General features: G+C 43.3%; 2 protein-coding genes across 2 annotated transcripts in view; one reads left to right on the top strand and one right to left on the bottom strand.

The window, feature by feature from the left end:
• The window catches only part of LOC310800169 (dynein axonemal heavy chain 5-like), a gene marked incomplete at both ends in the record, with an annotated part of 678,223 nt that overhangs the window by 192,578 nt on the left and 461,531 nt on the right, over positions 1-24,114 (top strand). The window lies entirely within an intron of this gene.
• Positions 715-12,199, bottom strand: LOC310800251 (uncharacterized protein; the record flags this gene model as incomplete). The annotated part of the gene is made up of 3 exons (XM_083662829.1): positions 715-1,016; positions 2,241-3,650; positions 10,549-12,199. 3 exons carry the CDS (start codon positions 12,197-12,199, stop codon positions 715-717), a joined length of 3,363 nt encoding a protein of 1,120 aa, XP_083518955.1.

The following is a 24,114-nucleotide window of genomic DNA, read 5'->3' as shown; positions in this document are numbered from 1 at the left end:
CTTTTGGTGCTCTTTTTTGCGGGTAATGAAAGAGCGTCCTGTTTCTCCTACAGTATGTACCACAGCAAAAAGACAGACACGGGCTATAAAGGAACACGCACTACAAGAACATCTCAAATCGCCAATCACAGATCACTGCAAAAGGGAGAAGCACATTATGGACTGGGATAAGGCCAAAGTCATCCGCACTAGGGGTGTCAAAAATAATCGATTATAAGATGCATCGCGATGCGGACGTGCACGATTCTGCATCGATTCACAAATATCAAAAATCGATTATTATTATTATTATTATTTATTTTTTTATAATCAAATAAAATAGAATGGAAGTACATGCAGTTGTTTATTTTAATTATGGATCATAATACAATGCAATTCCAAATGCACTTTTATTTTAAAAGTAGCCACACAGTGAGAAAAAAGAAAGTGAGAAAAAATAAATCATGTATTGCGGAAAAAAGTGATGCATCGATTTAAGATGCATCGAGATGCATCGAGATGCATCGATAATCGTAGTCGAATCGAATCGTAGCCCTCTGAATCGTAATCGAATCGAATCGTGAGGCCAGTGAAGATTCACAGCCCTAATCCGCACCCAGGACAACAAACACCAGCGCTGGATTATAGAGGCAGTGGAGATCAGGAACCGGGTGCAAAGGACGATGAACCGGGACGAGGGGGCTTACATGCTTTCCACCACCTGGAGCAGCGTTCTCAAACAGCGAAATGACAGCGGGGGGGTTTACACAACTCAGCAGTGCTTTCAATGGAATAAAGCCAGAATCCAGGATGGAGAGGCTGAGTGAATGTGGTCTGGACTCTGTGGAGGAGAGTCATGGTTTCAGAGACGTTGTAGAAGGACAGAATACCTGCTCTGTGATCCAGGTACACTCCTACTCTGGAGGAGGGACGGCCTGAGATGTAAGTTTTGATACTGTTATGTATGAAGTCACGACTCCTGCTGTCACACTGTAATGACCAAGACTTGTCATTAGGGATGCACCGATTGCCATTTTCTTGGCCGATTCCGATTTCCGATTTTTGAATAGTCTGACTTGCCGATACCGATTTTTGCCGATTCCGATTTTTTTTTCTAAAAACAACAATTGACAGCTTACACAAACGTTTTTGTAACTTTGTTTAAAAATTAAGATTCATAGAACAATTCTTACATCTAATGGGGATCCAAATAAACAAATAAACAATTCTTATCATTTGCATGAAGTAGGACCTTCTCACTCAAACACATCTCAAAATAAAAGTGTTCCAGGTTAGGCTACTGGACAGAGCTTTTTTGTGCAAATACAATGAATACAAAAATTAAATTAAATCCAATAGCCTATATCCCACAGCTATCATGCATTTACTTTTCCAAAAGAAAACAGGTGCAACAGAACATCAAAATGATCCATGGACAAGGAGTTTATAGACTGGCTCCAGACCAGTCCTCTTGAGTAGAGGGGAAATGAGTTTATGAGTTACAGTAACGATCTTCAGTCTGAATATCAGGCGGAGTTTACACACAGTCCGAAGTTTGGTATGCGTATTTTTATCTGCCATCCGAAAAAATATCGTCACGCACAGAAAACGTTGCACACTTGTGAGTCCGATGCATTTTTATTATTATGTCCGTCGTTCTCATGTCGTTCTATTTGCAATACGAAACAAATAGTCTCTCCTGTATCCACGTCACGTTACAACATGACTTGACAGGCTGAGGCAGCAGCGCTGATGTGGAATGGAAAAGCAGGTCGGGGAATGGTTATACATACTGGACACAATGCTCGCGTTCACCTCGCCAAGCCGGCTGTGCGCGGTGGCGGGTTGCTGGAGCACCGCTTCCCGGGGAGAGAGAGCAGAGAGAGAGGGGCCAGTGAGGTGAAGCGAGCCGCTCTGACTGGACTCCAGCCGAGCGGGACACGGCCGCACCTCTGTCTCCACGGCTTATTTTCGACTTGCATGTGTGACAAACTGCGAGCTTTGTCTACTTCACTGACGGTGAAAAAAATCCACAACGAGGAAGGTATGCTGCTGGCGTGTGTGGTGTGCTGGCTGGGTGCCTGTCTCGGTGCTTTGGGGTGCGCGCACGTCATGTGAAAATCGGCTCACAGAATCGGCTATTTAGAGTGACCGGAACAGATCACCGATCGAGGCCGATCACGTGAAAATCGGCCATTTCCGGTCACGTGCCGATCGATCGGTGCATCCCTACTTGTCATTGTATCCAAATACACTTTCACTCCATCCTGTTCTGCTAATATCTTTATATGAGACTGCTATTCTAACAGAGCCGCTCCACTCCACCTCCCAGTAACAACGTCCAGTCAGACCCTCTCTACTCAGGACCTGAGAGTGGGAAGTGAATCTGTCTGGGTGACTAGAATATGACTGTGCTTTACTCATGTGTGTTGTTTTTCTGTTCCCCTCAGATAATAACAGCTTTGTGTTTGCTGTGTTTGGATCCAGTGTGATCTGACGTGAATATTGTAAGAAGTCAGCTCTGGTCTTGGGCTCTGGTTGTGGCAGTAAAACATCCTCTTCAGTCACTGTCAGTGAGATCTTAGGTCGTTCCTCTGTCAGAATGTCCTGTAGTTTATCTCTGACCTCTGACACAGCTGCAGTCACATCCTCAAAGTAACACAGAGGACGGGTATCGATCCTGGGCTGGTCTGTAGCTTCACTGAGACGTGACAGTGAGGGGTAACTGTGGAGGAAGTGGATGTGATCCTCTGTGTGTGAGAGCTGCTCCAGCTCAGTGTGTTTCCTCCTCAGCTCAGAGATCTCCTGCTTCAGCTTCTCCTGAAGTTCTTCAGCCCGAGTAGCTTCCACTTTCTGCTGGGATCTGATCTGCTGCTTCACCTCGGAGCTTCTCTTCTGAATGAGACGGACCAGCTCAGTGAAGATCTTCTCACTGTCCATCACTGCTTTATCAGCAGAGATATTCATAGCCTTTACCTCCTGTTGAAGCACCTTCACGTCTTTCTCTCTGCCTTGGAGTCTCTTCTGGATTTTTTGCCGATTCCCCCCGAGCTCTTTCTGCCTCTTGGTCCTTTCTGCGGCAGCTGAGACTGTGTCGTGTCCCTTATGTTCGTCCACGGAGCAGAGATAACAGATACACTGCTGATCAGTACGGCAGAACATCTTCATCACCTCGTCGTGACGAGAGCAGATGTTCTCCTGAAGCTTCACGGTGGCTTCCACCAGCCTGTGTTTCTTTAATGGAGCTACATCATAGTGAGGCTGGAGGTGCTGCTCACAGTAAGAGGCCAGACACACCAGACAGGACTTGAGGGCTTTCAGCTTTCTCCCAGTGCAGAAATCACAGCCCACATCTCCAGGTCCAGCATAGCAGCGATCAGGAGGAGCAGCTTGGAGTCCGGTCTTCTTTAGTTCCTCCACCAACTCTGCTAAGATGATGTTTTTCACCAGGACAGGCCTCGGTGTGAAGGTCTGTCTGCACTGGGGGCAGCTGTGGATTTTCTTCTGATCCTCTTCATCCCAGCAGTCTTTAATACAGCTCATGCAGTAGCTGTGCCCACAGGGAATAGTCACCGGATCCTTCAGTAGATCCAGACAGATCGAACAGCAGAATTTTGCCTCGTCCAGCTGAATTCCTTGCTGCGCCATTTCACTTCTCAGTGACAGTGAATCTCAGGTAGATTCACTTTCTCACAACAGATCAAAGTTGTGCTCTGTTTCAAACCAAAAATGGATTCCTTTTCTTGGTGTCGTTGCTGCTCTGTGGTGAATGGGCTCGTTAGCTCTTACACATCACAGCAGCTGTTTACACCCATCTTCAAACCAGCACATATGATGTGAACACAATGGAACTGGCTCAGTGCTGTTTGAGAGCAGGAAGAAGAGGGAGGAGTTATCAGGTGTTTCATACCAGGAAGACTTTGACCTTGTTTATAAGTCACCTCATGCAGCCCCGCCCACTTGACCCATTATATCACAACACACCCACGCACACACCCGCACACACACAGGCACACGCACGCACACACACACACACACACACACACACAGGCACACGCACGCACGCACACACACACACACACACACACACACACGCACACACACACCAAATACATAATCCAATTTAGAGCAAGACACATTGCTCATTACGATATATATCTTAGTCAGACAAGTAACTATCAATTACACTTATGTGGACAGTAACTTCTGTCTAACATTTTTCTTGAAAGATGAGAAGGACTGTGACATTTTGATGAAACCATCGAGCTCGTTCCATATCTGCGGTCCTCTGCACACGATACTCAGGCTAGTGCTTTTACATTTTCACTTTTTCCACCTAATAAGATTTTTTCCCTTCTATCGTACGTGTGCAGGGGAAGAAGGGAGAGTTGGGACGAGCCCACATAAACCAGAGTTGATCCTGTTTATGACCTGATACACTGTGCAAGCGTTGTGCTAAATATTGCACTCAGATAACCTCACAGTTAGGGCTTTCACACCGGCAGGGCTCCGTGCCGGTTCCGGTTCCAGAACCCTAATCTGAACTGGCCGGCGCGTTCAGACCGAAAAAATAATTGGTTCGGAACCTGAAAAGTTGGTTCTCAGCGGAACCAAAAAATAGTTGGTTTTCCTTGGGAACCGTGACATCATCAGTGGGCGTGTCTCATTCTAGGCTGTGAAAACGAGCAGGAAGGAGAAGAAGGCAGTGACAACACAGAGAAAAATAATTTGCAGTGGTCTCCTGAGGAAACCAAATGTTTAGTGGCGATTTGGGCATCTACCGAATCTCAAGAAAAGCTAGAAAGCAGTACAAGAAAGAGCAAGTCATATGCCGAACTTGCAGAAGAGAGGGCCAAGGCTGGGTTCACTCGAACGCCAGACCAAATAATTAATAAACTTAAAAAAATAAAAAATAAACTGAAGAAGGACTACCGAATAATGTCCTCCCACTTTGGTTCCGCTTAAACTGGTGTGAATACGGGCTGGTTCGCCAGAAAGCACCAAGGTTCTGAGACTCCAGAACGGAGCCAGAGCCAGAACCAGAACCGTGTCTGTCTGAAAGCGCTAAGTGCGTAGAAGAGTGGGCCAGTGAACTCGGACCAGGAAATTGCACGTATATATTTTATGAGATGACTGTATGACACTGTCCTTTCACTTGCAAAAAAACTTTATTACCATTATCATCAGGTGATCAGGTTAAAACAGTTTTACCTGATGAAGGTCCAAGGACCAAAATGATGTGTCAGTAATAAAGTTCATTGCAAGTCAATGAACTGTGGCGACTGTAGAAGAAGAACGGCGGCGGCTGTAGCTCAGGAGGTAGAGCGGGTCGTCCACTAATCGCTTTGGATGAAAGAGGTCGGTGGTTCGATTCCCGGCTCCTCCAGTCTGCATGTTGAAGTGTCCTTGGGCAAGATACTGAACGCCAAATGACTCCTGATGGTCAAGTCAAGTTTATTTGTATAGCACATTTCATACACAGAGGCAATTCAAAGTGCTTCACATAAAATGGTTGACAGGAAAAGAAGAGAATAAAATGGACATTTAAAAGCATCACAACAAAACTTTAAAAAAAAAAAAAGTATAAAAAGTGCATTAAAGGCCGGCTTTTCCGTGGGGGATATGATTATATATTAAATCTCACGCCCCTAAGGTTTTCGAATCCGTTGAAATTTTTGAAATTGGAGGTTTACTCACAGAGATATCAACCGAAATCCACTCTGTGTGTGTGGGGGTGTTGGGGGGGGGGGGGGAGGTGCGGGTGCAGGGACTCGAAATACTACATTTCCCACAATGCACTGGGCTCGCGTGGCCTTCGTTTTCATGCCCACCCCTCAGGCATTTGGCTGATATCAAACTCCAGTAGGTGGCGGTAATGCACATATATGTTTGCCAACCGCCATAAAACTCAAAGAAGAAGAAGAAGAAGGCTTCGACAATAAAACATACAGAGAAGAAGAAATAAATCGAAAATAAAATTGCCTCCAAATTGAACCAAATTTAAACGGTAATATATATGTCGGGAGATGTCTTCATAAAAAAAAATTCATGCATTTTAAGGCATTTTCGTAGGAGTTACGCGCATCTGATGTTGTAACTATTTTCTGTAAAAATGTGTAAAAACGGGTACATTGCTCAGCGTTGATTTCGTTACTTCAACCCACCTACTACTAGATGTAAAATTTGACAAGCTTTCCAATGCCGCCAGTCCCGTGTCTGTCCGTGCTTCCGTTCCCGAGATCGGTCTCTTTGCAAGGGACTATGGGAAGCTAATATTAGCTACAGCAGGCTAGGCGGTTGAAAAAGATGGCTGCCTTTTCGTTTTTGTTGAAGACCTCTGAAGGGGCGTGGAGGACCTCTAGAGGCGGGACCATGGCTCACAACAGTTGTAGTTCATAGGTGCACGACTTCCGCAAGGCAGACTTGGGCCAGATGACGCGAAACGCGTCGGTTGGCCCAGAAAATATGTGAGAGATGCTTGATATCTCTGGGAGTGAAGCTCCAATTTCAAAAATTTCTACGGATTCGAAAACCTTAGGGGCGTGAGATTTAATGGTATCCCCCATATCCCCCACGGTAAAGCCGTCCTTTAAGCAACAGGCGCAGCAGTTGCAGAAAGAGCTAAAAACTTATAGAGGACTCATTGGGTTTGCATAGTAGCTGTCAGCAGTTAAAAGCGATGGTAAACATAAAAGTCTTTAGTCTATTTTTAAAAGTAAGTAAGGTTGGGGCAGATCTGAGGTCTTCAGGCAATTTGTTCCAGCTAGCAGAAGCATAGTGGGTAAATGCAGCCTTCCCATGATTTGATTTGATCCTAGGGACAGTTAATAAGCTGGACCCTGTTGACCTAAGAGTTCTAGACGGTTCGTAGCGTGGGAGCAATTCAGCTATGTATTTTTCCCGGACACAGTGTGCCAGATGGTGTGCCAGCACCCTGCATGGTAGCCTGCCGCCATCGGTGTATCAATGGGTGAATGTACCTACTGACTGTAAAGTGCTTTGGATAAAAGCGCTATATAAATGCAGGCCATTTACCATTTAACTGTGTCCGGGAATTCTCTCTTCTCTCACCTATATGGACATTTCCTCTTACGCACGTCTCCAAGAAATTTAAGGTGTGCGCGAGCCTTTACAGTAGAGGTTTTTGTTTTAGGGGAGAAATAGAGATCCAAAGGGACCGCCTACTTCCTGCTTCAGCACTGTAGCCTACCAGAGATTTTCATCTGCCATTTATTTTCCCATAGACATTTCGTAAAATGCTTATAAAAATAATTTTACTTCGTCAAACCAAAAGGTTCAGCTATATTTAGAATCCGGAGAGACCATAGAACATTTCACTTTCCACCAAAAAAAAAAAAAAACACAATCGTTAAATCCGATTTATTTTGCGTTTTAGTCCGGGTGAAATGTTATGCGATCTCTCCTGTTTCTAAATATATCTGAACCGTTTGGTTTGAACAAGTAACTCTTTTTATAAGCATTTTACGAAATGTCTATAGGAAAATAAATGGCGGATGAAAATCTCTGGTACAGTGCTGAAGCAGGAAGTAGGCGGTCACTTTGCCTCTCTATGGCCTCAGTTGTACTGTCATATACTGTACATTCCACCCTATTTATAGCAGCTTTGAGAGACTGCCTGAGATGAAGCAATTCAATGCAATTCAGTTTAATGATGACACATGATGACAACAGATGATCAGGTGACTCTGATCCAGTGTCCAATAACAACTTAAGAGCAAAGCCAGCAAACAATAAACACCAAAGATGTTGCACAACATCAAAAAGCCCCAATGATATCACACACACACACACACACACACACACACACACACACACACACACACACACACACACACACACACACACACACACACACACGCACACACACACACACACACACACACACACACACACACACACACAACAATGGCAAACACAGAATACAGAAGAAAAAGCTGATTGATTCTTGGGAGAAGACAAAAAGCCACCATTCATAATATGTGCAAACATTAAAACCTGCTACATGATTCTGGTTCTGTTCAAACATTAAAACCTGCTACATGATTCTGGTTCTGTTCAAACATTAAAACCTGCTACATGATTCTGGTTCTGTGCAAACATTAAAACCTGCTACATGATTCTGGTTCTGTTCAAACATTAAAACCTGCTACATGATTCTGGTTCTGTGCAAACATTAAAACCTGCTACATGATTCTGGTTCTGTTCAAACATTAAAACCTGCTACATGATTCTGGTTCTGTTCAAACATTAAAACCTGCTACATGATTCTGGTTCTGTTTTTCCATCGACAGAACATATTCACTTGATCCACACAATGTGTTAAAGCAGCATGTCAGCACTGTGGATGAAAACATTGAGTGCTCTCCCTATTGATTATAACAATATGAATGATTACATTTTAGGGATGTCAATTTTCGGTTAATTTCACTTTCGATTAACCGACGCTAATAATCGATTAACCTATCGGTTAATTCATAATTTTTTAATATTATTATTATTATTATTTTTTTTTTGTCTATTTACTCAATGAGCTCATGCCCAAACAAGGCGTGTCTATTTAGATGCTGAAATGTTAATGCTTTTTGTGTTAGAATTTCTAACACAAAAAGCATTAACAAGCATTAACAAAAAGCAGTAACATTTCAACACAAATTCTTTTTGTGTTAGAATTTCTAACACAAAAAGCATTAACATTTCAGCATCTAAATAGACACGCCTTGTTTGGGCATGAGCTCATTGAGTAAATAGACAAAAAAATAAAAAATAAATAAAAATAATATTAACTGATAGACCGACAGCAATAACCGAACAACGACGTTAGCGACGGTTAATCGATTAACGGTTAACCGTTGACATCCCTATTACATTTATACTTCAGTTTTCTTCAAAAGTTAAAATGTGGGGAACAAACTCAACATATGAACAACTATTCAGATATAATAAAGAGAAGACTTGTAGTGCTGCTCCAGTAAGGCCCATGCAGTGGAACAGAAACAGCAGGAAATATTACAGCAACAATACAAATATGCAACAAAGAAAACAAAACTATATAGACCACACAACAGCTTATGGATTAATCCAAAAAGGTTCATAGTGTCTCTATACTTTACTTAGATCGTTAGGTTTTCTTCTATATCAGACACAGGTTTTCATTCCTACCTGACATGTTTTGACGGTAATACTTCCGTCTTCATCAGAGGTGTCACTAGATGGTGTGTGACGTGTCTTCATCAGAGGTGTCACTAGATGGTGTGTGACGTGTCTTCATCAGAGGTGTCACTAGATGGTGTGTGACGTGTCTTCATCAGAGGTGTCACTAGATGGTGTGTGACGTGTCTTCATCAGAGGTGTCACTAGATGGTGTGTGACGTGTCTTCATCAGAGGTGTCACTAGATGGTGTGTGACGTGTCTTCATCAGAGGTGTCACTAGATGGTGTGTGACGTGTCTTCATCAGAGGTGTCACTAGATGGTGTGTGACGTGTCTTCATCAGAGGTGTCACTAGATGGTGTGTGACGTGTCTTCATCAGAGGTGTCACTAGATGGTGTGTGACGTGTCTTCATCAGAGGTGTCACTAGATGGTGTGTGACGTGTCTTCATCAGAGGTGTCACTAGATGGTGTGTGACGTGTCTTAAACAGCTGATGTTGTTTACAGAGGCGTGTCTTAAACAGCTGATGTTGTTTACAGAGGCGTGTCTTAAACAGCTGATGTTGTTTACAGAGGCGTGGTCGTCCTGTCAGATTTGACAGGACGACCACGCCCCCCACTGTCATTTCGCCGTTTGAGAACGGTGTCTCCTTCTCACATTCCTTTTGGTGCTCTTTTTTGCGGGTAATGAAAGAGCGTCCTGTTTCTCCTACAGTATGTACCACAGCAAAAAGACAGACACAGGCTATAAAGGAACAGCCAGGCACTACAAGAACATCTCAAATCGGCGATCACAGATCACTGCAAAAGGGAGAACCACATTATGGACTGGGATAAGGCCAAAGTCATCCGCACTAGGGGTGTCAAAAATAATCGATTATAAGATGCATCGCGATGCGGACGTGCACGATTCTGCATCGATTCACAAATGTCAAAAATCGATTATTAAAAAAAAAAAAAAATGTTTTTTTTATAATCAAATAAAATATAATGGAAGTACATGCAGTTGTTTATTTTAATTATGGATCATAATACAATGCAATTCCAAATGCACTTTTATTTTAAAAGTAGCCACACAGTGAGAAAAAAGAAAGTGAGAAAAAATAAATCATGTATTGCGGAAAAAAGTGATGCATCGATTTAAGATGCATCGAGATGCATCGATAATCGTAGTCGAATCAAATCGTAGCCCTCTGAATCGTAATTGAATCGTGAGGCCAGTGAAGATTCACAGCCCTAATCCGCACCCAGGACAACAAACACCAGCGCTGGATTATGGAGGCGGTGGAGATCAGGAAGCGGATGCAAACGACGATGAACCGGGACGAGGGGGCTTACATGCTTCCCACCACCTGGAGCAGCGTTCTCAAACGGCGAAATGACAGCGGGGGGGTTTACACAACTCAGCAGTGCTTTCAATGTAAATAAGCCAAAATCCAGGATGGAGAGGCTGAGTGAATGTGGTCTGGACTCTGTGGAGGAGAGTCATGGTTTCAGAGACGTTGTAGAAGGACAGAATACCTGCTCTGTGATCCAGGTACACTCCAACTCTGGAGGAGGGAGGGACTGAGATGGGAGTTCTGATACTGTTATGTGTGAAGTGACATCTATAGCTCTCACACTGTAATGACCAAGACTTGTCATTGTATCCAAATCCACTTTCACTCCCTGTTCTGCTAATATCTTTATATGAGACTGCTATTGAAACAGAGCTGCTCCTCTCCACCTCCCAGTAACAACGTCCAGTCAGACCATCTCTACTCAGGACCTGAGTGTAGCTAGTGAATCTGTCTGGGTGACTAGAATATGACTGTGCTTCACTCATGTGTGTTGCTTTTCTGTCCCCCTCAGATAATAACAGCTGTGTGTTTGCTGTGTTTGGATCCAGTGTGATCTGACGTGAATATTGTAAGAAGTCAGCTCTGGTCTTGGGCTCTGGTTGTGGCAGTAAAACATCCACTTCAGTCACTGTCAGTGAGATCTTAGGACATTCCTCTCTCAGAATGTCCTGTAGTTTATCTCTGACCTCTGACACAGCTGCAGTCACATCCTCAAAGTAGTGCAGAGGACGGGTATCGATCCTGGGTGAGTCTGTAGATTGACTGAGACGTGACAGCGAGGGGTAACTGTGGAGGAAGTGGATGTGATCCTCTGTGTGTGAGAGCTGCTCCAGCTCAGTGTGTTTCCTCCTCAGCTCAGAGATCTCCTGCTTCAGCTTCTCCTGAAGTTCTTCAGCTTGACTCACTTTCTCTTTCTGCTGGGATCTGATCTGCTGCTTCACCTCAGAGCTTCTCTTCTCAATGAGACGGACCAGCTCAATGAAGATCTTCTCACTGTCCATCACTGCTTTATCAGCAGAGAGATTCATAGCCTTCAGGTTCTGTTGTAGCACCTTCACGTCTTTCTCTCTGCCCTGGAGTCTCTTCTGGATTTTTTGCCGACTCACCCCGAGCTCTTTCTGCCTCTCGCCCCTTTCTGCGGCAGCTGAGACTGTGTCGTGTCCCTTATGTTCGTCCACGGAGCAGAGATAACAGATACATTGCTGATCAGTACGGCAGAACATCTTCATCACCTCGTCGTGACGAGAGCAGATGTTCTCCTGAAGCTTCACGGTGGCTTCCACCAGCCTGTGTTTCTTTAATGGAGCTACATCATAGTGATGCTGGAGGTGCTGCTCACAGTAAGAGGCCAGACACACCAGACAGGACTTCAGGGCTTTCAGCTTTCTCCCAGTGCAGACATCACAGCCCACATCTCCAGGTCCAGCATAGCAGCGATCAGGAGGAGCAGCTTGGAGTCCGGTCTTCCTCAGGTCCTCCACCAACTCTGCTAACATGGTGTTTTTCACCAGCGCAGGCCTTGGAATGAAGGTCTGTCTGCACTGGGGGCAGCTGTGGATTTTCTTCTGGTCCTCTTCATCCCAGTGGCTTTTAATACAGCTCATGCAGTAGTTGTGCCCACAGGGAATAGTCACCGGATCCTTCAGTAGATCCAGACAGATCGAACAGCAGAGTTTTGCCTCGTCCAGCTGCATTCCTTGCTGCGCCATTTCACTCAGTGACAGTGAATCTCAGGTAGATTCACTTTTGCACAACAGATCAAAGTTGTGCTCTGTTTCAAACCAAAAATGGATTCCTTTTCTTGGTGTTGTTGCTGCTCTGTGGTGAATGGTCTCGTTAGCTCTTACACATCACAGCAGCTGTTTACACCCATCTTCAAACCAGCACATCTGATGTGAACACAATGGAACTGGCTCAGTGCTGTTTGAGAGCAGGAAGAAGAGGGAGGAGTTATCAGGTGTTTCATACCAGGAAGACTTTGCCCTGGTTTATAATTCACCTCATGCAGCCCCGCCCACTTGACCCATTATATCACAGCTTCCTGTTCAAAGCTGTTTTACCTGCTCATACTAGTCTGAGTCACCAGGTCAAACCTAGTTTGACTCACATTATGAGTCAGACTAGGTTTATGAGTCACAGGAAGTGTAAATACCATCGGAACTTCCGATTGTAGTTACACTTCCTGTAATTTTCTCAGGCCAGACGGTCTCTTCTACATAAGGTGAATATGAAGTGAAGATCATACAAATATAATTGGAATAGTTCAACTTGGGCTCAATGACCTCACTGACTAACAAAAAACACGTTTTTCTCACAATACACAGTTGAAAATAACACTGCAAAAATGAACATTCCCATTATTACTTTTTTGCATCACACACAAAACAACGCAAGAGACTAGGGGTGTCACGATACAGTAATTTCACGATACGATACGATACACAATATTGGGTTCACGATAACGATACGATACGATATTTTAACAATATTCTTTTTAACAAAAGTAAATAATTTTTATGTATTTATTTATCATTTATTTAACCATGTGAGTCCCGTTGAAATCGAAACCTCTTTTCAAGGGAGCCCTGGGAAAATACTGGAAAAATAGTCTTTCATTTGAAATACACAAAATACAAAACAAATGCTGTTTTTGGAAATTGTTATTATAATAACTATAAAACAACATGGAAGATAATGCTTCTCTTGCAATAGAATGTGTCACACTGTCACAAACTAAATGTTTGTTGCATGGTGAAAGAAAAATAAAGTATACAATCTATTTCTTAAATAACTCATGCTCAATGGTCCCTAAACTTATGTAATCTTATGTACCCCTTGAGCTGTTTTGCCATGCCAGTAGTAGTCTACCCCCTCACTCATGCGTGTTGATTCTGCTAAATTTGTTCTATTATTATTCAGGAGCAAAAAAAAAAAAAAAAAAAATTACGATATCATTTTTTTCTGACGATACGCATATCGTGACGTTTCGATATCGCGATATATCGTGCGCCGAAATATTGTGACACCCCTACAAGAGACCAACATGGTAATAAAAGTGTGTGAATGAGGATGATCAATCTACGAAAAACAAATGCATTATTTGTGTAAAACGTTCTGCAATAGAGCTTTAAATTCACCAAACGAGACCAGGGTGTCTAAGTGGATGAGTTCTTAGTCCATTCCATGTCAGAGGTGCATAGTGAGAGAAGGCCGTCTTTCCTAGTTCAGTAAGCACTTTGGGAGTTTTTAAGAGTAGCCATCTAGTGGACCTGGTATGGTACTGTAGCTGCTAGAAGCAAAGGAAAGTAGACCACAGAGATATATAGAGGAAGCTTCCCTAGGATGGTTTTATATATAAAGATATACATGTGCAATTTCCTCCCAACTTACCATTTGATATAGCACACAGTGGTGAGTAAACCACTTGACCCTTAGTGATGAAGAGCAAAGAGACATGATAAACACTATCAAGTTTCTTTAGCAAGGAGGAGGCAGCATGCAAGTATATATTATATCACAGTAGTCTATTATAGGCAAGAATGTGGCTTGAACTACCGTAAATTCCGGACTATAAGACGCACCGGTCTATAAGCCGCACCTTCAAAGGTGACTATTTTTTTCTTCTATAAGCCGCACCGGTCTATAAGCCGCGGGTGTTTTGATGTTTAATTACCATATGAAAGGGTTCGTGCACAGAGAGGAATGTCGGGAAAGAGATCGCTGTTTGGGGAAGCTCCCATTTATTAACATTTCAACAAAACAAAAGTCAGGTCACTAATCCCCAGACAAAATCACACATTGTGGTATTTTTTGTTTTTTTTACAGTGCACACAGTGTCCGCGGTGTGGTGAAAAGAGGGCAAGAGAGGAAATTAAAACAGAAGTGGATTTATAGTTAGAAAGAGTGCTAAAGAAGAGAGAATTCCGTTTTTTATTTTTTTATTTTAGTTACTCACAGTACTATTGACCAGTCCAACTCAAAAGATATTCGGCAGTTTCACTTTGAGCTCTTGTTCCGCCGCTGGGCACACAGTGTCCGCGGTGTGGTGAAAAGAGGGCAAGAGAGGAAATTAAAACAGAAGTGGATTTATAGTTAGAAAGAGTGCTAAAGATAGTCCGGTCTGGTTATGACGAGTCTCGCTGGGTACAGTACGCCAAAGCGATATCCATTGACTCGATGATGCTGTTGTATGTTGCGCGTTTCTGTTGCACCAACGCGGAGAGGTCCTGCCCGGACGAAAAAGCGCGTACCCTCCCAGGTGAGGGGCTTCTTCCCCGCAGCCTGGAGGATGAGTTGACGGTCGGGCCAGCGGAGTAGGCAGATGAAGATGGCCCTCGGTGGCAGGCCGGGGTCTGGACGTGGCCGAGGCGCCCGGTGTGCCCTGTCCACCTCTGGTGGTTTCTCGCCTTCCTTCAGGTCCAGGATGTAACACAGGATTTTGCCACGAAAGCGTCCATGTCACCGATCTCAGCTCCTCTTTTACATTGATCAGGCGAATGTTATTTCTTTTACTCCTGCTGATTAAGTCATCAACCTGCGTGTGCAGGGTTTCGATTTTGCATTTTATCCATTTTCGGACTCACTGTGTTGTTTTTGTCCTCCAGTGCGCGGATGCGCTTTTCCGCATTATAAACTCTGTTCACGGTTGCCTTAGTTTCTTTAGTGAGTGAGTGGATGGACTTCTGCACGTTTTCAAACTTGTTTTCAAGCTGCTCAAAACCTCTGAGCGATGTCGGACTTAATCGATAGTGTTTCACGGAGTAAAAGTTTAGCCCAAGCGTGTATCTCCAGCCTCCAGCAGGTGAGTCATTTCCTCATTCATGGCGTGATTGCTTCGTCTTTTTCTTTCTGCTTACCTGTGTTGTGTTATGTTATGTTATGTTATGTTGTTAAAAGAGGGCAAGAGAGGAAATTAAAACAGAAGTGGATTTATAGTTAGAAAGAGTGCTAAAAAAAGAGAGATTTTTTTTTTTTTTTTGAAAAAATCCATAGATAAGACGCACCGTTATATAAGCCGCAGGGGGCAAAAAAGGCCAAAAAACGGGAAAAAAGCCGCGGCTTATAGTCCGGAATTTACGGTAGTTTCTTTCTAGCCTCAAAAGAGAAGCATTTCTTATTAGGAAAGAAAAAAACAAGTTTTATTTTAAGTTTCTTTGTGAGGTTCCCAATATGCACATTAAAATAGTTTCTTGTCTAACCATAGCCCAAGATATTTATAGGATGAGACCTTTTCTATGGCTGTTTCCCTTTAGGGTAGAAACATTAGCAAGATCCCCTGGCTGTAAACCAGCCCTTGTAAAGACCATGTGTTTAGTTTTTTTAGCATTTAAAACAAGTTTATGATCAAAAAGGGATCTTTGTAGGCAGTTAAAGGCAGCCTGGAGATCCTCTATTGCCTGTGAAGGGGAGGGAGCACTTGCGTAAAGAACTGTATCATTATTAGTAAGTGAAACTAAGCAACACATAACCGACTGTAACAACAAATGTAATCTTTATCCTTATATAAACGCACACACACACACACACACACACACACACACACACACACACACACACACACACACACATACACACACACACCAAATACATAATCCAATTTAGAGCAAGACACATTGCTCATTACGATATATATCTTAGTCAGACAAGTAACTATCAATTACACGTATGTGGACAGTAACTTCTGTCTAACATTTTTCTTGAAAGATGAGAAGGACTGTGACATTTTGATGAAACCATCAAGCTCCTTCCATATCTGCGGTCCTCTGCACACGATACTCAGGCTAGTGCTTTTACATTTTCACTTTTTCCACCTAATAAGATTTGTTCCCTGCTATCGTATGTGTGTGCAGGGGAAGAAGGGAGAGTTGGGACGAGCTCACATAAACCAGAGTTGATCCTGTTTATGACCTGATACACTGTGCAAGCGTTGTGCTAAATATTGCACTCAGATAACCTCACAGTGCGTAGAAGAGTGGGCCAGTGAACTCGGACCAGGAAATTGCACGTATATATTTTATGAGATGACTGTATGACACTGTCCTTTTTACTTGCAAAAACACTTTATTACCATTATCATCAGGTGATCAGGTTAAAACAGTTTTACCTGATGAAGGTCCAAGGACCAAAATGATGTGTCAGTAATAAAGTTCATTGCAAGTCAATGAACTGTGGCGACTGTAGAAGAAGAACAGCGGTGGCTATAGCTCAGGAGGTAGAGCAGGTCGCCCACTAATCGCTTTGGATGAAAGAGGTCGGTGGTTCGATTCCCGGCTCCTCCAGTCTGCATGTCGAAGTGTCCTTGGGCAAGATACTGAACGCCAAATGACTCCTGATGGTCAAGTCAAGTCAAGTTTATTTGTATAGCACATTTCATACACAGAGGCAATTCAAAGTGCTTCACATAAAATGGTTGACAGGAAAAGAAGAGAATAAAATGGACATTTAAAAGCATCACAACAAAACTTAAAAAAAAAGAGTATAAAAAGTGTGCAACAGGCGCAGCAGTTGCAGAAAGAGCTAAAAACTTATAGAGGACTCATTGGGTTTGCATAGTAGCTGTCAGCAGTTAAAAGTGACGGTAAACATAAAAGTATTTAGTCTATTTTTAAAAGTAAGTAAGGTTGGGGCAGATCTGAGGTCTTCAGGCAATTTGTTCCAGCTAGCAGAAGCATAGTGGGTAAATGCAGCCTTCCCATGATTTGATTTGATCCTAGGGACAGTTAATAAGCTGGACCCTGTTGACCTAAGAGTTATAGACGGTTCGTAGTGTGGGAGCAATTCAGCTATGTATTTTTCCCAGACACAGTGTGCCAGATGGTGTGCCAGCACCCTGCGTGGTAACCTGCCACCATCGGTGTATGAATGGGTGAATGTATACTGATTGTAAAGTGCTTTGGATAAAGGCTCTATATAAATGCAGGCCATTTACCATTTAACTGTGTCCGGGAATTATCTCTTCTCTCGCCTATATGGACATTTCCTCTTACGCACGTCTCCAACAAATTGAAGGGGAGAAATAGAGAGCCAAAGGGACCACCTACTTCCTGCTTCAGCACTGTAGCCTACCAGAGATTTTCATCCGCCATTTATTTTCCCATAGACATTTCGTAAAATGCTTATAAAAATAATTTTACTTCGTCAAACCAAAAGGTTCAGCTATATTTAGAATCCGGAGAGATCATAGAACATTTCACTTCGACCAAAAAAACCCCCAAAAAAAACGACAATCGTTAAATCCGATTTCTTTTGCGTTTTAGTCCGGGTGAAATGTTATGCGATCTCTCCTGTTTCTAAATATATCTGAACCGTTTGGTTTGAACAAGTAACTCTTTTTATAAGCATTTTACGAAATGTCTATGGGAAAATAAATGGCGGATGAAAATCTCTGGTACAGTGCTGAAGCAGGAAGTAGGCGGTCACTTTTCCTCTCTATGGCCTCAGTTGTACTGTCATATACTGTACATTCCACCCTATTTATAGCAGCTTTGAGAGACTGCCTGAGATGAAGCAATTCAATGCAATTCAGTTTAATGATGACACATGATGACAACAGATGATCAGGTGACTCTGATCCAGTGTCCAATAACAACTTAACTCATTCACTGCCAATATCTGACTGGCATTTTTGGCACAGGCCAAGTATTTCCATAATGTTTGGTCATCTTTCAAGACCCACAGTAAATTCTGTACTAGGACTACAGTGATGTCCAATACCTCGAAATGAAGATCTAAGTCTCTACTTTCACCCCCAAAAAGAAAGTTAGCTTTTAGCATGTTCTGTACTCTACTTATAACCCTTTTTATACACCCCATGTTCACCAAAAAAGCCTGTCTGGGAAGAGAAAAGGGAGAAAAAAGCATTTTTGTAAAAGGGCACAATCTCAGGCATAACTCACTCTCAATTCTTTTATTTTGAACTGTATTGACATCAGACATGTAAATATTATTCGTTAGGACACAAATGACAAAAAAAAAAAATATATATATATATATACACACATGAAGTGCTTTTTTTTTACATTCAACAATACAGTTTACTCGGTGTGAGTGTGCAGACAGACAGACAGACAGACAGACAGACACACCGACAGACAGACAGACAGACAGACAGACACACACACACACACACACACACACACACACACACACACACACACACACACACACACACACACACACACACACACACACACACACACACACACACACACACACACACGATCCCCCTTTTAGATTTCTAACCCAACATAGGATAAGCAATAACCACGCCCTGTGGCGCTGGGATTGGCCAGGAGCAACACTGGAGGGCGAGCAGCCCAAGAGCTCTTGAGAAGGACAGCGGGCTGCTGTGAGTGCCTTCTGCCCGCTGCTGCCTAGCTGTTCCTGTGTTTATTTTGATTTGTTCTGGTACACCGTCCTCGTCCATGTCTCCCTGTCATATCTATGATCGTTCCCGTTTTCCCCTCGGCTATTCAACACGTCCTCACCGCCCTCGCAAACTGATCGATCATTTCCTCATTCCTCCGATGATCAAACACATCTCTTGATTACTTTCTCCCGTTTTCTCCTGGCTGGCACAGAGGAAGGCGACTCCAGCTCGGCGTTTCAATGTTTCTCCTGTCTGCACAAGGAAGCGTTACCCGTTCTCTGCATTTCCTCTTGCATCAATTTCAAAACAACAGCTGCGGTATGTGTTTGATCGCGTGCTGTCGGCTACCCTTTGAAGGCAGGGACCTGTGTCTGTGTGACAGGCTGGGCAAGTGTTTGCTGCAGGCGCTGCACCAATAAAAACAAAAACACGTCAAACACGTCCTTGGCGGGGAAGGCCATTGCTGATAACACGTCAAAGACGTCATTGGCGGTGAATGAGTTAAGAGCAAAGTCAGCAAACAATAAACACCAAAGATGTTGCACAACATCAAAAAGCCCCAATGATATCACACACACACACACACACACACACACACACACACACACACACACACACACACACACATACACATACACATACACATACACGTACACACACACACACACACACACACACACACACACACACACACACACACACACACACATACACAACAATGACAAACACAGAATACAGAAGAAAAAGCTGATTGATTCTTGGGAGAAGACAAAAACCCACCATTCATAATATGTGAAAACATTAAAACCTGCTACATGATTCTGGTTCTGTTTAAACATGAAAACCTGCTACATGATTCTGGTTCTGTTCAAACATTAAAACCTGCTACATGATTCTGGTTCTGTGCAAACATTAAAACCTGCTACATGATTCTGGTTCTGTGCAAACATTAAAACCTGCTACATGATTCTGGTTCTGTGCAAACATTAAAACCTGCTACATGATTCTGGTTCTGTGCAAACATTAAAACCTGCTACATGATTCTGGTTCTGTGAAAACATTAAAACCTGCTACATGATTCTGGTTCTGTTCAAACATTAAAACCTGCTACATGATTCTGGTTCTGTGCAAACATTAAAACCTGCTACATGATTCTGGTTCTGTTCAAACATTAAAACCTGCTACATGATTCTGGTTCTGTGCAAACATTAAAACCTGCTACATGATTCTGGTTCTGTGCAAACATTAAAACCTGCTACATGATTCTGGTTCTGTTCAAACATTAAAACCTGCTACATGATTCTGGTTCTGTGCAAACATTAAAACCTGCTACATGATTCTGGTTCTGTTCAAACATTAAAACCTGCTACATGATTCTGGTTCTGTTCAAACATTAAAACCTGCTACATGATTCTGGTTCTGTGCAAACATTAAAACCTGCTACATGATTCTGGTTCTGTGCAAACATTAAAACCTGCTACATGATTCTGGTTCTGTTCAAACATTAAAACCTGCTACATGATTCTGGTTCTGTTCAAACATTAAAACCTGCTACATGATTCTGGTTCTGTTCAAACATTAAAACCTGCTACATGATTCTGGTTCTGTTCAAACATTAAAACCTGCTACATGATTCTGGTTCTGTTTTTCCACCGACAGAACATATTCACTTCATCCACACAATCTGTTAAACCAGCATGTCAGCACTGTGGATGAAAACAGTGAGTGCTCTCCCTATTGATTATAACAATATGAATGATTACATTTATAGTTCAGTTTTCTTAAAAAGTTAAAATGTCGGGAACAAACTCAACATATCAACAACTATTCAGATATAATAAAGAGAAGACTTGTAGTGCTGCTCCAGTAAGACTCATGCAGTGGAACAGAAACAGCAGGAAATATTACAGCAGCAATATGCAACAAAGAAAACAAAACTATATAGACCACACAACAGGTTATGGATTAATCCAAAAAGGTTCATAGTGTCTATACTTTACTTAGATCGTTAGATTTTCTTCTATATCAGACACAGGTTTTCATTCCTACCTGACATGTTTCAACGGTAATACTTCCGTCTTCATCAGAGGCGTCACTAGATGGTGTGTGACGTGTCTTCATCAGAGGTGTCACTAGATGGTGTGTGACGTGTCTTCATCAGAGGTGTCACTAGATGGTGTGTGACGTGTCTTCATCAGAGGTGTCACTAGATGGTGTGTGACGTGTCTTCATCAGAGGTGTCACTAGATGGTGTGTGACGTGTCTTCATCAGAGGTGTCACTAGATGGTGTGTGACGTGTCTTCATCAGAGGTGTCACTAGATGCTGTGTGACGTGTCTTCATCAGAGGCGTCACTAGATGGTGTGTGACGTGTCTTCATCAGAGGCGTCACTAGATGGTGTGTGACGTGTCTTCATCAGAGGTGTCACTAGATGGTGTGTGACGTGTCTTCATCAGAGGTGTCACTAGATGGTGTGTGACGTGTCTTCATCAGAGGTGTCACTAGATGGTGTGTGACGTGTCTTCATCAGAGGTGTCACTAGATGGTGTGTGACGTGTCTTCATCAGAGGTGTCACTAGATGGTGAGTGACGTGTCTTCATCAGAGGTGTCACTAGATGGTGTGTGACGTGTCTTCATCAGAGGTGTCACTAGATGGTGTGTGACGTGTCTTCATCAGAGGTGTCACTAGATGGTGTGTGACGTGTCTTCATCAGAGGTGTCACTAGATGGTGTGTGACGTGTCTTCATCAGAGGTGTCACTAGATGGTGAGTGACGTGTCTTCATCAGAGGTGTCACTAGATGGTGTGTGACGTGTCTTCATCAGAGGTGTCACTAGATGGTGAGTGACGTGTCTTCATCAGAGGTGTCACTAGATGGTGTGTGACGTGTCTTCATCAGAGGTGTCACTAGATGGTGTGTGACGTGTCTTCATCAGAGGTGTCACTAGATGGTGTGTGACGTGTCTTCATCAGAGGTGTCACTAGATGGTGTGTGACGTGTCTTCATCAGAGGTGTCACTAGATGGTGTGTGACGTGTCTTCATCAGAGGTGTCACTAGATGGTGAGTGACGTGTCTTCATCAGAGGTGTCACTAGATGGTGTGTGACGTGTCTTCATCAGAGGTGTCACTAGATGGTGTGTGACGTGTCTTCATCAGAGGTGTCACTAGATGGTGTGTGACGTGTCTTCATCAGAGGTGTCACTAGATGGTGTGTGACGTGTCTTCATCAGAGGTGTCACTAGATGGTGTGTGACGTGTCTTCATCAGAGGTGTCACTAGATGGTGTGTGACGTGTCTTCATCAGAGGTGTCACTAGATGTTGTGTGACGTGTCTTCATCAGAGGTGTCACTAGATGGTGTGTGACGTGTCTTCATCAGAGGTGTCACTAGATGGTGTGTGACGTGTCTTAAACAGCTGATGTTGTTTACAGAGGCGTGTCTTAAACAGCTGATGTTGTTTACAGAGGCGTGGTCGTCCTGTCAGATTTGACAGGACGACCACACACCCCCCCGCTGTCATTTCGCCGTTTCAGAACGGTGTCTCCTTCTCACATTCCTTTTGGTGCTCTTTTTTGCGGGTAATGAAAGAGCGTCCTGTTTCTCCGATGTACGACAGCAAAAAGACAGACACGGGCTATAAAGGAACAGGCACTACAAGAACATCTCAAATCGGCGATCACAGATCACTGCAAAAGGGAGAACCACATTATGGACTGGGATAAGGCCAAAGTCATCCGCACTAGGGGTGTCAAAAATAATTGATTATAAGATGCATCGCGATGCGGACGTGCACGATACTGCATCGATTCACAAATGTCAAAAATCGATTATTAATTTATTTATTTTTTGTAATCAAATAAAATATAATGGAAGTATATGCAGTTGTTTATTTTAATTATGGATCATAATACAATGCAATTCCAAATGCACTTTTATTTTAAAAGTAGCCACACAGTGAGAAAAAAGAAAGTGAGAAAAAATAAATCATGTATTGCGGAAAAAAGTGATGCATCGATTTAAGATGCATCGAGATGCATCGATAATCGTAGTCGAATCGAATCGTAGCCCTCTGAATCGTAATCGAATCGAATCGTGAGGCCAGTGAAGATTCACAGCCCTAATCCGCACCCAGGACAACAAACACCAGCGCTGGATTATGGAGGCAGTGGAGATCAGGAAGCGGGCGCAAACGACAATGAACCGGGACGAGGGGGCTTACATGCTTTCCACCACCTGGAGCAGCGTTCTCAAACGGCCAAATGACAGCGGGGGGGTTTACACAACTCAGCAGTGCTTTCAATGAAAGAAAGCTGAAATCCAGGATGGAGAGGCTGAGTGAATGTGGTCTGGACTCTGTGGAGGAGAGTCATGGTTTCAGAGACGTTGTAGAAGGACAGAATACCTGCTCTGTGATCCAGGTACACTCCTACTCTGGAGGAGGGAGGGACTGAGATGAGAGTTGTGTTACTCTTATGTGTGAAGTAACAACAACTGCTGCCACACTCTAATGTCCAAGACTTGTCATTGTATCCAAATATACTTTCATCCCCTCCTCTTCTGCTAATATCTTTATATGAGACTGCTATTCTAACAGAGCCGCTCCACTCCACCTCCCAGTAACAACGTCCAGTCAGACCCTCTCTACTCAGGACCTGACAGTAAGTGAATCTGTCTGGGTGACTAGAATATAACTGTGCTTCACTCATGTGTGTTGCTTTTCTGTTCCCCTCAGATAATAACAGCCGTGTGTTTGCTGTGTTTGGATCCAGTGTGATCTGACGTGAATATTGTAAGAAGTCAGCTCTGGTCTTGGGCTCTGGTTGTGGCAGTAAAACATCCACTTCAGTCACTGTCAGTGAGATCTTAGGACATTCCTCTGTCAGAATGTCCTGTAGTTTATCTCTGACCTCTGACACAGCTGCAGTCACATCCTCAAAGTAGTGCAGAGGACGGGTATGGATCCTGGGTGAGTCTGTAGCTTCACTGAGACGTGACAGCGAGGAGTAACTGTGGAGGAAGTGGATGTGATCCTCTGTGTGTGAGAGCTGCTCCAGCTCAGTGTGTTTCCTCCTCAGCTCAGATATCTCCTGCTTCAGCTTCTCCTGAAGTTCTTCAGCCCGACTCACTTCCTCTTTCTGCTGGGATCTGATCTGCTGCTTCACCTCAGAGCTTCTCTTCTGAATGAGACGGACCAGCTCAGTGAAGATCTTCTCACTGTCCATCACTGCTTTATCAGCAGAGAGATTAATAGC

This window comes from Poromitra crassiceps, assembly GCF_964638095.1.
Source record: "Poromitra crassiceps genome assembly, chromosome: 29".
In the NCBI taxonomy this organism is placed as follows: domain Eukaryota; kingdom Metazoa; phylum Chordata; class Actinopteri; order Beryciformes; family Melamphaidae; genus Poromitra; species Poromitra crassiceps.
Note: the sequence above shows the minus strand (reverse complement) of the source record. Positions and strands in the feature narration are given on the sequence as shown.